The sequence below is a fragment of the Giraffa tippelskirchi genome, chromosome 7, assembly GCF_054371585.1.
Source record: "Giraffa tippelskirchi isolate mGirTip1 chromosome 7, T2T-mGirTip1v1.2.pri, whole genome shotgun sequence".
In the NCBI taxonomy this organism is placed as follows: domain Eukaryota; kingdom Metazoa; phylum Chordata; class Mammalia; order Artiodactyla; family Giraffidae; genus Giraffa; species Giraffa tippelskirchi.
In genome coordinates, this window is record NC_137281.1 from 13,584,047 (window position 1) to 13,598,405 (window position 14,359).

The window sequence follows — 14,359 nt, forward strand, 5'->3', positions numbered from 1 at the left end:
CCCCACTCCCCATGGCCTCCTTAAAGCAAGTCCCAGTTATGCTCAATATGACCGTCCTTACGGGCCCGGGAGTACATAGGTCTGAGGACACGTTCATCTCTTGTGCCTGCCATGTGATAAGAGCTGACGTAGGTGAACTCAGTTGCTGCCCCTGGGCTAGAGAGACCTTAGAGCACTTCCATCATGGAAGAAAGTTCTGTGGGATGGCGCTGGTACATGTATAGGGAAGTAAAGCATTGTTTGCGAATTAAGTTCCCCTCGGTTTCTTTCCCCATATTTAAAGGAAGGTAGTGAGCATCATTGGGGTGGGAAGGGCATCTCCCACCCCTTGGCATCTGTGCTTCCGTAACAGCCTTTGCAGCCAGCGATCTGCCCCCAAGTGGGCTTCCTCACTACTTCCTGCTGAGCAAACTGGTAAGAACATCATTACACACTTGATCAAGGAGTAGTTTCACAAGTTTTCTTTATAAAAGGAGCTGGGAGGGCTTCCCTGGTGGCTCTGGTAAAGAATCCATCTGCCAATGCAGGAGACATGGCTTTTGATGCCCTGATCTGAGATCTCATGTGGGGTGGAGCAACTAAGTCGTATGCCACAACTGTTGAGCCTGTGCTCTGGAGCCTGTGAGCCGCAACTACCGAACTGGTGCACTACAGCTAGAGAGTAGCCCCGGCTCTCTGCAACTAGAGAAAGTCAAAAAACTGGGAGTTTTACTATTTTTTTTTTAAAAAGGAACTTGGGATTTACTGACTCTTTGCCCTTTTTGTGGCAAAATGACCACCTCACCAAGTTTTGCATTGAAGCTGGAGTTACTAATAACTCTACTTAACTGGGTTTGACTGGCATTAACGTAAACATCCCCAGGAGGGCAGCACTGTCCCAAGGCACGCCACGGACAGCCGACCTTACTTTCCCTCTTTAAGCCTGTCTTAATTACAGCTTACAAAAGGCAGGCTGTAGTAGACCAGCAAGAAAGGTATTCATGAGGAGGCGTTGGAGCTGGGGCCATGAAGCAGAGGTAGGAGTGGGGTAGGCAGGCAGGATGGAATTTGGGGGCAGGGACCAGGAGGGGCCAAGGCAGGCCTAGTACCCAGGGTTTTCCCACAGGGTCAAGAGACCCCCTTATTTGAGGCTCCTGGCTCCCTCCCAGAGGCACAGCTGGGACACATCTGGAAGTGGCCGAGGGGGCTCGCCTCCTTCCTTGCTCCAGGCCTTGGCGAAGACAGCCCCCTTCGCCCTCCCTGCTGCCGCCTCCTCAAATACCGGGAATTCCGGCGCCGCTGGGAGCCTGGGCCAGGCTGGGAACTTTCCTTAAGCTGGGAATGTGCAGCTGGGGGCGGAAGCGGGGAGGGCCAGCCTCAGTCCTGACCTTTGGGAGGCTGCAGTGGAGCAGGTCCAGGCCAAGGAGCCCAACTCAGCCCATGCCTTGGCGTATGCCATGGTACCCACTCAATAAATAACTGAATAGAAGCCAGCAGCTAACATTTACTGAGCCAGGCCTTGTTCACTTTATCTAGCTAATGATCAATTAATTACCTAGGGCCTTTGGAGTACCAGGCTGCAAGCGTCTTGTGGGCAAGGAGTTGTTCCCTGTTGTACCCCCAGGGGCAGTAATAGCACCTGACAAAGACAGTCAAGAGTGCTGACTCAGGCTTGGCTGTGTGGCTGAATCCCATCTCTGCCCCTTCCCACTCACGTGACTGGGCAAGTATCCTCTCTGCCTGAATTTCCTCATCTCTAAAGTGGGGATTACAGATCCTCACTTGCCTGTTAGGGATATTGAGGAATTGAAGGAAACGAGCTGAAATAGTGACTAATGCCTGTGGTATGCAGTTTAGAACTCAATAACATCATTTTTTGCTGTTGTTAACTGATTGTTAAAACCAGATTCTTGGGCTCCTGCTTTGGGGGTTCTGATTTCATGGGTTGGGACTAGATCCTGGGGCATCTGATTTGATCAGGGCCTTAGCAAGTCAGGGGGCTTCCCTCATAGCTCAGTTGGTAAAGAATCAGGCTTAAACATGTTTGGGAAATAAGCATATGCTCACTTTATGATCTATATGGGCCCATATCACTATATGGATCTTTATGATGATCCTGTAACGGTGGATACTACTGTCCTCATCCTACAGATGAGGAAACCAGGCTTGCGGGGGTAATTTCACACTGAGTACTAGAAAAGCTGAGGCTTCAACTCAGCCATGATGCTGTGGTGTCTCAGAAAATTCCAGGGAAGACTGAGTAAGATCTAGAGCACAAGAGGTTAAGTGCTCAGTGAAAGAAGCTAATGTTAGCAAAGAAACTTTCAAATTGTGCTGCTCACTGGGCCTTCCACTGCTGTGAGGGAGACAGAACGATCTTAGAATAAAAGCCTTTGTCTCTAAGACCTGAATGACTTTTGGAGGTGGGGGTTCACTGAGGCGCTGTAGAGGGCCCCCAACTAGATAGAGGCTGGGTAAAAGGATCAATACAAGAACTGGATGGGTGGGTATAAAACTGAAATACTTAGGAGGGTGGAGAGTGATTGCCAAGAGAAATCAGGCAGATGTGGGACACTTCTCCCAGAATCCCAAACCCGATCCATTCTGGTGTTAGCATGGAACTGTCGCTGAAGTTTTGTAGTACCAAGACGCAGAGGCATCCAGGTAAGGAAGAATGGACTGAAAGAGATTAAAATGGCTGGCTGGCTGGTTGGCTTAATGGATTAGATGACTGAGTGATGAGATATATGAATGAATGGACAGCAATGGGAATATGGAGGGAGAATGGATGAAAAGAGTTGGCTGGAGAAGGCAGACAGGTGGGGTAATGGATGAGTAGATTGATGGAGGAATGGGTGCTAGATGGGGGGTGGGCTAGGATGATGGATGAAAAGAGTGAAGATAGTTGAATAAAGCAGTCTATGAGTAGGATAACGGATCTGAAGACAGATGGACAGAGAGGGAGATGATGGAGAGACAGCTGGGTGGATAGAATTCGCTATGAAGATGAGATGAATGGAAGATGGTGGGACACATAAACTGAATAAACTGCTAAGGGAAGAAATTTCAAGGGATTTGCTTGGGAAAAATTTTTGGGGGGTGGGGGGGAAGAACTTCTTAATTTGGCTTTCCTGGTTAGGGATCAAGCAGTTTATAAACCCTCTGAATTCATATACCCAACTGTAATGGGTCCAGTTTTCAGTAATTCTCAAAGGAGTCTGAGATTCCCCAAATTTTCAGAACAACTGCTTTGTGCAGTATCACACCTCCCTATTCATTGTTGCCTTCTGTCATCCCCACTGCCTCCAGAATGGGAAAAGATACATAATTCCATATTAGTTAACAAAATATTAATGACATCCCCTTCCCCATCTCTGTTGGGTTAATCCAGGTAAGTAACAAGGACCATTTGCCAAAGATTCCAGGTGTCAGAAAGCTGCAGCAATTTTTAGACCTGTGTCCAGTGTCTGGACTTCCGGGTGAATTCTGAGGGTCTCTGGCATCTGGTTGAAGTCTTTGCTTTTCAAGAAGCCCGACATCCTGACTCACATGTGGAAAGGGGCATCAGGGCCGCCCTGGGCTCTGCGGAGACCCACAGATTCTTGGGGGGTTGCCAAGAGAGCAGGATGGTTCAACCTGACCTGGGCCTTGGCTGGCCGTAGCCGCCCGCCACCTCCGACATGGATGTTGACCGTGGTGGCATAGCTGAGCCTCCGCGCTGGGGGTGGTGGGGGTTGGGGCTGGGGTGGTGGTGAAGGTGCCCGTGACGTGGGGGCAGAGGAGGACCAAGGGCCCCGGGAGGCTGGGGGAGCCTCTCCTCCAGGCCCCTGTCGCCGAGCCAGGCTCTGGCTGATGTACGAAGCTGCCAGGTATCTTGAAAGGGCAGCCGCATTGGGGCCCAGGAGCTTCCGTGTCGGGGGTGGGGGACTGTGGGGTGGGGTCAAGTCTGAAGACTCTGATCTGGCAGCGTGAGAGACCGAGTGGCCTCCTTGTTTGGCCAAAAGCACGGTGGTCTGGACTGGGGTGGGTAACGGACCCTGAGTGTCCGTAGGGCCTCCTTGCTCAGGCAACGGCGTGGCGGCTGGAACCTGGTCATTCATGAGGCCCTTCTGTTCCAACAAAGGTGTCAGCTTCTGAACCTGGAGGTCTGTGAGGCTTTGTTCCTGAAGCCAAGGTGCAGCGGCACGACCCTGGCTGTCTCGGGGGCCTCCCTGCTGGGGCAAAGGTGGGAGGGCTTGGACCTGGGCATCCGTGAGGCCTGTTGTCTGGGGCAAAGGTGTGGCAGCTGGAACATGCAAGTCTGGGAGGTCCTGGGGCAAGGAGGGCGGGGCATCGGCTGGGATCTGACGGTCTAAGTGGCCTCCATGTACAGGCAAAGGTGAGGTACCCAGAACCTGAATGTCTGGGAGGTCATGCTGCAAGGGCAGTGGGGTGTCAGCTGGGATCTGAGGGTCCAGGCTGCTTCGGTGTATAAGCAAAGGATCGACGGCTGGCCCACAGGCAGTGGCTGGGAACTGAACATCCCTGGAGCCTCCTGGCTTAGTTACCAGGGTGTTGGTTGGGCTCTGGCTGTCCTGGCAGCCTTCTCGCTTGGGCGCAGGACTGGTGGCTGAAACCATGACATCAGAGGAACTTCCCCACTTGGGTGAAGCTGGGTTGGTGGGAAGCTGGAGGTCCAAGTGGCCTCCTTGCCCAGGAGATGAGGTGCTGGAAGGAACCTGAGTATCCACATGGTCTCTATGCTCCTGCAAAGGAGTGGCAGCTGGAACTTGGATTTCCAGGTGGCCTTGATCTGGCGAAATTGTAATAGCTGCAGCCTGGCTGTCTGGGGGGCCTTCCTGCTCCGGCAAAGGTGTGGCGGCTGGAATCTGGGTATTCCAGAGGCTTCCTTGCTCAGGCAGGGGCGTAGCAGCTGGAACCTGGAGGCTCAGATGGTCTTGCTCAGGCAAACTTGAAACACGTAGACCCTGGCTGTCCTGGTAGCCTCCCTGCTTAGTCAAAGGTGTGGCAGCTTGAACCCGGGCAGCAGGGCTGAGGGGGACAGATTCCTGGGCACAGGTCAGAGGGAAGGCCAGCTCACACACCAGCACGTGTCCAAAGGCAGGCAGGGGTCCTGCATGCAAAGACAAGATAGGTCGAGTTAGGACGGATCCCCCAGGTGGGGCCACCTCTGCTGACCACATACTTGGACCTCACCTGGCTGGGCCTGCTCCTGGGGCAAGCCGGGTAACAGCTGCGGCTGGGCCAGAGCCCGAGGCCTGCGGCGGGGGGCGTTGGCCGATGCCCGGGTCTCAGCCCGCTGCATGTGCTGGATCCTCTCGCTGTAAAGCCGGGCCAACTCTCGCACTCGGGATGCTGACCTCTCCGAAGTCGGGACTCCTGCCTTCCCTCCTCCGCTGCCACTGCCTCCACTCAGGTCCGAGTCTTCCAGGATCAGCAGTGGCTCAGGAAAACCTGGCCGGGCCAGTTGCCCCTGCTCCAGTGCCTGCCAGGCACTCCGGATTTCAGAGCAAGAGCGGAACTCCAGCTCATGTGAGAATCCCTGATCCCGGGTGACATCTGGGGGCTGGAATTCTGGGAATGATCCTCCTTCATCCTCCTCTTGCCCTGCTCTGCCTTCTGAGGAGGGCTCGCCCAGTTTTCCAGAAGTGTTTCCGGGGAAAAGTTCTCTCCGGGTGGCTAGAGTCTCATCCAGCTCCTGCGGGGGTCCCTGGAGCCAGGAGTCACAAGGGAGTGGGGGGGCAGCGCTGGAAAGACTAGGAATGTCGGGGACGCTAGGAATGGCTGGCAGGCAGGGCATTTCAAAAACACTGGAAATGTCAGAGAGGCTGGGGAGGCGGGGCATCTGGGGAATTTCAGAAAGGCTGGGCATTTCAGGGAGGCTGGGTCTGTCAGGGCTTTTGGAAAGGCTGGGAATGTCGGCAATTTCAGCCGCACTGGAACCTTCAAGCCCCTCCAGGACGTGGAGTGGGGAAGGCTCCCGTTCATCCATGTCCAGTTCTTCTTCCTCCTCCTCTTCTGAAGAGTCTCGGCTGGGCAGGCCTTCGAATGTGAGGGTGTCACTGTCGCCTGGCACCTGGGAGTCTCCGGGGAACTTGGGAACGTCATGGTGGGGTGGCTGTAGTGGGCCCTGAGGAAGCCAAAAGGTGGCAGGGTGGGTTGGCCCCCTGAATCCCAGGCTGTGCCCACCCAGGACCAGAGCCCCAAGGACACTGGGAGGGGACACCTGGCTCACCCCCGGATCCCGGAGGCCTCTTTGGTTCAGGAGCTCCAGGATTTCTTCAGTGATTGAGGTCCCAGAAGGGTCCAGCGTGGGGGGTCCTGTGTCTTCCAGGTCCTCAGGGGGTCCAGAAGTGGGACCCGGTGGCTGAGGCTCCAGGGGCGGGTAGAGCTCCCCCGCACTGCCGGCATGCTGTGAGGAAGGCAAGGATGGAGGGCGGGAGTCTGGGGGCCTCAATCCCCTCCTCCTCCGAGGATAGGGAATCCAGGCCCCACCACCTTCTTCTTCAGACCCAGGACTTGGGAACTCAAGCTCCGTCCCCCAATAGACCCAGGAGTCTGGGTCCCAGAATGTTTCTCACCTTGAGTCTAGGCTTAGCTGGGGAGGAAGAGATGAGAAAGAGGAAAGAGTGAGATGTAGGAACAAGCATTATTCCTTGTCATTGATGAGCGGCCCCATCACCCCTCCCTCGCGACGCCCAGGTGTCCCAGGGAACAGACAGATGGGGACACATCAGGCTGGGCTGGGCAGTCACTCACCGTTGTGTGGAAACATGACATAAAGGTCCTTCAGAGGCTCTAAGGGGAAGATACAGTGATGTCAGGGGCCCGCTCCCCCACTTGAGACCGAGTTCACCTTTAGGGGAGGGTACTCACCAGACTGTCTGCGGCCACGACGGGTAGTGGCGGGTCCTGGTGATGGAGCTGTGGGGAGAGGTGGATCGGAACCCTGTTAGGACCCCCCTCCAGGTTCCTGGGGGAGAGATGAGGGGGAACCTCAGGGTTCCATCTCCTTTACCTGTGTTCCTTCGTCCAGGAGTGAAACTTCTAGCATCTCGAGGTCGGGGAGACCCAAGTGGGGGTGTAAGGGGCTCTGGGATAGGCTTGCTTTTAGGAGCACCTACAGGGAGAGATTTGGAGCTAATAATCTACTTTTTCTTTGAAGCGATTCCTTCACTGTCACATCCTCCCAACCCGAGGTCCCGACTCACAGTGCAGGCTGTTTTCAAGGAGAACTTGTTTTGCCTGAAAAAGATAAGGATGAGGGTTGAGGGGGGTGGGCCCTGAGAACCCCAGGCTCGGTCTGATTAAAGGGTGCTGCTACCTGTCAGGTGGCTTACATGAATGATACTGACTAATCCTCCCCACAACCCTATGAAGTTGGTGCTATTATTCCTCCAGGTGAGAAAGCTGAAGCCAGAGAGGTTAAGTTACTTGCCCAGAATCACAGAGCAGGGATGTGGTGGAACCGGGATTGAAATCCAGCAACCCAACTTTGAATGTAACTATCATGTTCTAAGACAGCACCCCCACCCCCGTCCCTGGCACTCAGGGTCTTTCAATGCTATTGAGTTGGGGCGGGGGGGGGGGGCTTCCCAAGTGGTGCAGTGGTAAAAGAATCCTCCTGCCCATGCAGGAGATGCAGAGATGCAGGTTCAACCCCTGGGTCGGGAAGATCCCTTAGAGACGGCAGCCCACTCCAGTATTCCTGATTGGGAAATCCCATGGACAGAGGAACCTGGTGGGCTATAGTTCAGGGGGGTCACAAAGAGTTGGACACGACTGAGCATGCATGCATGGGTCCCCAGCACCCTGAGGATCCCCCCAGCGGTGGCAGGAGCTGTACCTTGGCAGGGATGGAGGCAGGGTGGTTCTCAAAGAAGAGGCGCTGGAGACAGTGAATCCACAGCCTCTTCTCTTCTTGGTTCTTGGCCTGGGGTGGGGTGGGTGGTTGGGGTGGAGGTGGAATGGGGAGCCAGGTGTGAGGTCTAGGGACTTGGCAGGGGGGCTGGGGGGGGAAATCCCTGCCTGCCCAGCCCCACCCTGTGCTCACCTGGAGCAGGTGCCTGTGCTTGGGAATGGTCAGATCGGACACCTTGAACCCTAGAGGGTCTCGAGGGTTCTCACTCACACTCAGGTTGCAGCACTGGGTGAGGGGCAGAGAGAGGCCTCAGACTCATCCATGTACCCCTCAAGTGTATCTGAGCCCCCTCCTCCTAAAAGATGTCCCCTTTCGGGCTTCCTTGGTGGCTCAGTAGTAAAGAATTTGCTGGCCAGTGCAGGACACCTGGGTTTGATCCCTAATCAGGGAAGATCCCACATGCCATGAAATAGCCCACGCGCCTCAACTATTAAACCTGTGCTCTAGAGCCTGCAAGCCGTGACTACTGAGTCCATATGCCACAACTACTGAAGCCCACGCACCCTAGAGCCTATACTCCGCAACTAGAGAAGCCACCGCACAGCAACTAGAGAAAAGCCCTCATAGTAACGAAGACCTAGCACATCCATAAGTACATAAAAGATGTCCCCTTTCCCCTGTCAACCCTCCCCACCAGGCTGGGCTCAGCTCTCCCTCATCAGCCCTCCCCAACTCATCTGGATCAAGAAGATGTGACTGCAAGGTAGTGTAGAGGCTTTCCTGGTGAGCAAATCCAGGTCCTCCCCTTCTAGGTCCGCATCACCTCTGTATACCTCTGACCCTGCCCACCTCTCCTTGACTCAAGGAAACGTGGTCCTTTTAAGTGAGCTGCCCACCCATGTATACCCTGCCCCCAGCCACACCTTTGGCTCTACAGCTTTGTATAGAATACACCTGGCAGGTAACATTCTGGCCCTGTGCCCATCCCTGAACTCACGAAGATGTGGCCCTTGTAGGTGTATTCTGGTCCCCGGCGCTTGGCCACGAGCAGCATCCGTGAGAACAGAAAGAGCAGCCGTTCACCCCCTCGAAGTCGGGGGCCGCTCCCTCCACCACCTCGGAATGCGCCCTCCAGCACTAGCTCCCCAAAAGCACTGAGGTCTGGACCAGTCCAGCCGCCCAGCCGCCGCTGCACCTCCTGCTGGGACCCCAGGAACACACAGGCAGGCGGTGCACGCACATCAGGACAGGGAGGTTAGCAAGCAGACCATGCTGTCCCAGCCCACCCTCCAAGGCTCTGACCGACCCCCAACGGGAGGCCCTCATGTCCACACCGCCCCTCCACCCATGGCAGGTCCCAGCCCTCCCCCAGGGTCACCTGGAGGCGCGCAGCATGCTCCTGCTTGCGTTTCATGTCATTGATGTACCAGGCGACCGCTGTCATGGACACAATAGCCTCCTCCACCATCTCGCGGCCCCCGGCGTCTGGTCCCTCCACCCAGTGCTTGCCCAGCTCCTGGAGAGCAGGCGCCCAAGGAGAGAAAGGCGAACAGAGGAAGGATGACAACGAGAGAGAGAGAGAGAGAGAGAGAGAGAGAAAGGCAAGGGCAGAGGTGGAGAGCCAGAGATGAAGAGAGACAGGCAAGCAAAGACAGGAAGTGAAGTCAGCTGGTGCCAGCCCCCACTGCTAACAAGACATTGCCCCAGCGCTGGCCCAGTTTCTAGGGACCAGAGGCCTCCCCGGTCCTGACCCAGCTTTTCCAGGTTCCGCACTCCAGATGTACCACCAGGTGGCCAATGGATAGGACCTTGCCCCTCCCCAGGCAGCCCCCCGGGGGCCCACAGCTGACCTGCAGCAGCAGATGGTACTTGAGGATGCGCTGGACAGGCTTCAGCAGGAAGCTCTGCAGGGGCAGTGAGTGATGGAGCTGGGCCTGGCGCTCTTGCAGCCACATGGCTGCTGGCGGGGACAGTGACAGCTCCCGGAGTAGGGCCAGGGAGCTGGGGACACAGCACAGGTCAGGGGGATGGGCAGCTAGAGCAGGCCAAGCTGGGAGGGGTCAGGGAGTGACCAGGGTTTGGGAACCCTCAGGGGCTGGTCGGGGTTAGGGAGAAGGCGGACATGGTCACATTCTGGCAGGGTTGGGAACTGACTGGGTCGGGGTAGGGGGAGCTCAGCTAGCGCACATCAGCTTGTGGGGCCCAGCCTGGGCCCAGCAGGTGCTTCTCAGCCCTCACCTTGGGTAGTTCATGCAGTACAACGTGTAAATGTCGAAATCCTCGCTCTGTGGGCGACAAGGGAGTCAGGGAGACCTCAGTGCCCAACTCCTCGTGACCCCTCCCCCCAAGCCTCGCCCAGGCCTGCTCCCCTCCCACCCCACCCCCCTTACCCAGGCCCCAGCCCAGGCCCTCGCCTCACCCTCTGCACGAAGCACTCAGCGATGCCCCCGGCGCTGCTGCTGCCCTCCAGGTCTTCCAGGAGCTCACTGGGGAGGGGCAGAGAGAAAGGGTGAAGGACCACCCTGCCCCCACATCGCCACCCTGCTAGGACACCTGGAGGCTGGGCCTTGGTGGGCTGCCAGGATGGGATGTCACGTCCACATGAAGGGTCCTCTGATCACGACATGGGAGATCACAACCTGCTCAGATGCTGTCCTTGGGCAGCATCATGTTCCTCGGCCTGAGATCTTGTCACAGGCAGCATGAGCCTTAGGAGTCTCATGGCACAACCCGGGAGAGGGTGTCAGGACTCTCAGAGCTGTGATAATATTAAGATACTATTGTGACCCTGAAATCTTGTTGTGACTCACAAACCTCCTGCAAGAACTTTACGTGTAATTAGGGAATTCCCTGGTGGTCCGGAGGTTAGAACTCAGTGCTTTCACTGATGGGTCCGGGTTCAGTCCCTGGTTGGAGAACTAAGATCCTGAAATCCAAGTGGTGAGGCCAAAGAAAAAGAAGTGTAATTAGGCGTCATCACAGGATGAAATGGCTGGATGGCATCACCGACTCAGTGGATATGAGTTTGAGCAAGTTCCAGGAGATGGTGAAGCACAGGAAAAGCCTGGTGTGCTGCAGTTCATGGGGTCGCAAAGAGTCGGACATGACGGAGTGACTGAACAACAACAAAAGCGTCATCAAGACACGGAGGTGTCATACTCTCCTTGAACTCTAGCACCCTCCCCACTGGGTGGCCAACCATCCTGGTTTGTCTGGGACTGCGGGGTTTCCCAGGACGAGTCACACAAATGCTCACAGTCATGATCCTCAGGCCCCACAGGAGTCTTTGATTCACTGTGATCCGAGACCTGACATAACGTTAGCCAGCCCCATCTCATTGCCTGGATCCATCCTGATATCTGGACCTCATCTGGGTCCTCATTCCCCATCATGATCCCTGCCCAATATCATAAGACCCTATGTCCCAGCCTGGACAGGGCAATGTGGGGCGCCAAGGTTTGGGGTAGAACACAGCCTGTCTCCTTGAGCTCCCTAGCCCACCCCTCTGCCCACCCCACCCGTCCCTGACCTGCTGAACTCGTAGATGTCCTCGATGTTGGCAAACAGCGTGCCCACCTGCTCCGCACTCAGCCCCAGGACCCCGCCATCCAGCAGAGGGCCCAGGTAGTCCTGTGGGGATGACTGGGGTTATGAGGGTGGAGGGGCTGGCCCAGGTCCCCACTGCACTGGGGTGCCTACCCGCCTCACCTCCACGATGCTTCGGAGGTCCCGGACGTAGGCCCGCTCTGTCTCCACAATCTCACGGGCCACACGCTCCAGCCTCGAGGGTTTCGCAGAAGCCGGGGTCCCCACGGGCGACAGATGCAGGCGGATAGGGGGCCCTGGAAGGGGCTCTGGCCTCGAGGCTGAGCAGGCTGGGGTGGGGCCCGGAGCCGGGTCCCCCTCGGAGCCCACAGTGCTCAAGGACGTGGAGCTCCCAGAACCTCTGGGGGAGGCCATGGCGGGGGTGGCAGGGGCTGCTGGGGTTGTGGAACAAGCCATCAGGGGGGCTCCCCAACTGAGTAAGTGCACTCAGCCCCCCCACTCACCCACCCCTGATCAACATCTCTCCCAGGGCTGCCTCCTCTCATTGCGCTCGATGCCTGGGTCCAGCCCTGTCCTCTCCAAGCAGGGTCCTCTCTGAACTGCTGGCCCCCATTCCTTGAATCCACCTCCATGTGTCATCCTGGGAGAACTTTATTATTTAGCCTGACTCTGTTACTCTCACGGGATAATCCCATTCCTGCCCTCAGGGTAAAGCCCAAACTCCTGAGATCCAAAGGGCCCTCTGCAAGGTGGCCATTAGAGACCTTTCCAGTGTGTTCTCTTCCCAAGACACACCACTTCTTACCCTCCTGGCTGCAGGCACACTCAGCTTCTCTGGGTTACTCAAATAAGCAGCCTGTTCTCACCTCTGTGCCTCTGCATAGAACACTTCCTGGCCTCTCTCAACTCACCCCGCCTCATCTTTCAATTCTCAGTTTAGATGTCCCCCTCCTCCAGGAAGACTCCCTTGATCTCCCAGACAGGGTTCCCACGGCCCTCTGAGCTCTCCCCATCCCAGCCAGCCTTGACCACTCTGTGCTGGGCTTCCCTCAGGATGAGTCCCTCTCCCTACTAGACCTGGAGCTCTGTGCAGGAGGGCCGGGGTTGTCTTGGTCAGCCTGTGTTGCCTGCACTGGGTCAGCCTGGGAGGCTGCAGTGTCTTGAATGAAAGAATGAATGCCCAGCAGGCTCCACCCCTCCCTCACCGGCTCACCTGTCCGAGTGTCACACACAGCCGCACAGTCACACACTTCACCTCTGTGGCCGAGGCTAGGGCTGGGTTTGGACAGGCCCAGTCCACGGGCTCCCTCGGGCATGGCTGAGTGGCTCAGCGGCTTCTGCAGAAAGACCCCCTTCTGGGATACCAGGACCCCATAGACTTTCCTGCCTCCACACCGCCCCCACCCCCGACTCACAGACTGGGGGCTGAAAATTAGGAGGATGGTCTGAATCCAGGGAGAGGGCCCTGGGAGTAACTAATGGGGGAGACAGTCGCAAAGTGATAAAAAGAGGGGAGCAAGGAGAGATAACACAGAAAAAAACGGAAAGGGTGAAACAAAGAAGAGTAAAGCGAGCAAGAGTCGCCCAAGCTGTGAGTCTGGTGTGTCTGGGGCCGGAGGCTCAGGGATCCTGGGAACGTTTGGGCTCCGGTTGGAGCCGAGGGCGAGGGGCAGGGCTGGGAAAAAGCCGTGGGCGGGAGGCCGCGGGGTCCCAGGGGAGGGCGGAGGAGGCTGGGGGACCGGATGCCAGGGTCCTGCAGACGGCTTCCTCCCCCGCGGAGGGCTGCGAGTCGGGGCGCTGGCCCTGAGTCCTCGACCCCTTCCAGTCAAGTCCCTCCGAGATCCGCTCACTGTCCCCACCGCCGCAGCGCCTCCCCACAGCCCTCTAGCCCCCAACTCCCGCCGGCGCCTCCGCTCACCCCCCGCCGGCACGCCCCCTCATTGTTCAGCGGCTGCGGCGCCGCCCCCTCCCCCAGCCCTTCGGGGCCCCTTGCCTCCCCCCTCACCTCCCCGGGAGTCTCCAGCCCCGAACCGAGGCAGCCCGGTTCCTATTTGACCCTAGCACGGTCCCCGGGGAGGCGCAGAGCCGGCACTCTCGGGTCTCTGCAAGTCAGGGGTGTGAACTTCGGGCTCCCCGGCTCCGGGAACCAGAATCCGGGGTCTCTCGGAGAACCGGGCGCAGTGGTCCAGATTTCTTTCGTCCTCTAAATGGAAGATGCTGGGAGCCTTGACGTTCGAGTCTCAGATGGGGGTGCTGGGAACCCAAATTCCTGAGTCTTCTAGACGGGGTCGTGGGGTGGGGGGAGGGCTGGATTCCTGAGTTCCCTAACTCTAAGAGCAGGGGTTAAACTACTTCCAGACGGGAGCGAAGGGAGTCCCAAATTCCAGGGTCCCCTTTAAGAAGAGTGCTCTTCAGCCCCAAACGGGCTGGATGGGGCTCTAGGAGTCCGTATCCCAAGTTCCTCCAGTCCCGGGAGTCTTGGGCTCAGCTTTCTGGGAAAAACTCTGGAGGGAATCTCCAGTCTGAGATCTTAAGTTCTTCGAAACCGGGTGCAGGAAGCTCGGCCTCCAGGGTCGCGCGGGGCTGATGTCCCGGACTCCTGGCTCCTCCTCCAGGAGGGGGCGCTGGGCACCTGAATATCTGGGGTCTTTTAGCCTGCCTGGACGCTGGGGCCTGGGTTTCGGGGTCTCTCAGGACGCGGTGCAGAATTTCGGGCGGCTGGAGTCTGCCACTGTAGACCCCTCAGGCTTCGGGATGGATGGCACCAGGATCTGGCGGCGGTGGCGGCGCCACATCTGTGACTGGAGAGTCCGGTCCCAGCGGTGGGGCAGGGGGCGGTCGCCTGGGGCTTCCCCTCCCCCCCGGCTCGGGCTCATATCCTGTTCCCGCCCGCAGGGGGGAGGGGCTGCCTTCCGGCCGGCTAGCCCGCAAAGGGTTAAGACCCCTCCTCTCTGGATTCTGAATATTGATGAG

At 57.4% G+C, this 14,359-nt stretch overlaps 1 protein-coding gene across 4 annotated transcripts; it reads right to left on the minus strand.

The window, feature by feature from the left end:
* Positions 1 to 714: 714 nt before the first annotated feature.
* PLEKHG2 (pleckstrin homology and RhoGEF domain containing G2) lies at positions 715 to 13,303 on the minus strand. 4 transcript variants are annotated; one of them, XM_081516431.1, is made up of 18 exons: positions 12,600 to 13,303; positions 11,549 to 11,817; positions 11,370 to 11,470; positions 10,260 to 10,326; positions 10,079 to 10,125; positions 9,691 to 9,841; positions 9,219 to 9,356; positions 8,838 to 9,038; positions 8,033 to 8,125; positions 7,826 to 7,912; positions 7,191 to 7,224; positions 6,998 to 7,099; positions 6,856 to 6,903; positions 6,739 to 6,777; positions 6,561 to 6,577; positions 6,215 to 6,391; position 4,946; positions 715 to 3,580 (listed from the first exon to the last, which is right to left on the minus strand). In XM_081516431.1, the coding sequence occupies exons 1-18, from the start codon at positions 12,700 to 12,702 to the stop codon at positions 3,525 to 3,527; spliced, it is 1,731 nt and encodes a 576-aa protein (XP_081372557.1). In that variant the 5' UTR covers positions 12,703 to 13,303; the 3' UTR covers positions 715 to 3,524. The 4 variants fall into 4 exon arrangements, with proteins under 4 accessions (XP_081372557.1, XP_081372556.1, XP_081372555.1 ...); XM_081516430.1 differs by adding an exon at positions 5,176 to 6,097 and having other exon boundaries at positions 715 to 5,092; XM_081516429.1 differs by adding an exon at positions 5,176 to 6,109 and having other exon boundaries at positions 715 to 5,092; positions 11,549 to 11,820.
* Positions 13,304 to 14,359: the final 1,056 nt, after the last annotated feature.

Coding starts and splice junctions, on each gene's coding strand:
- PLEKHG2 (XM_081516428.1), bottom strand. CDS start 12,702: ATGCCCGAGGGAGCCCGTGGACTGGGCCTGTCCAAACCCAGCCCTAGC. Junction 9,039..9,218: donor AGCATGCTGCGCGCCTCCAG/GTGACCCTGGGG, acceptor GGGTCCCAGCAG/GAGGTGCAGCGGCGGCTGGG. Junction 8,126..8,837: donor CCTACAAGGGCCACATCTTC/GTGAGTTCAGGG, acceptor CCCCTCACCCAG/TGCTGCAACCTGAGTGTGAG.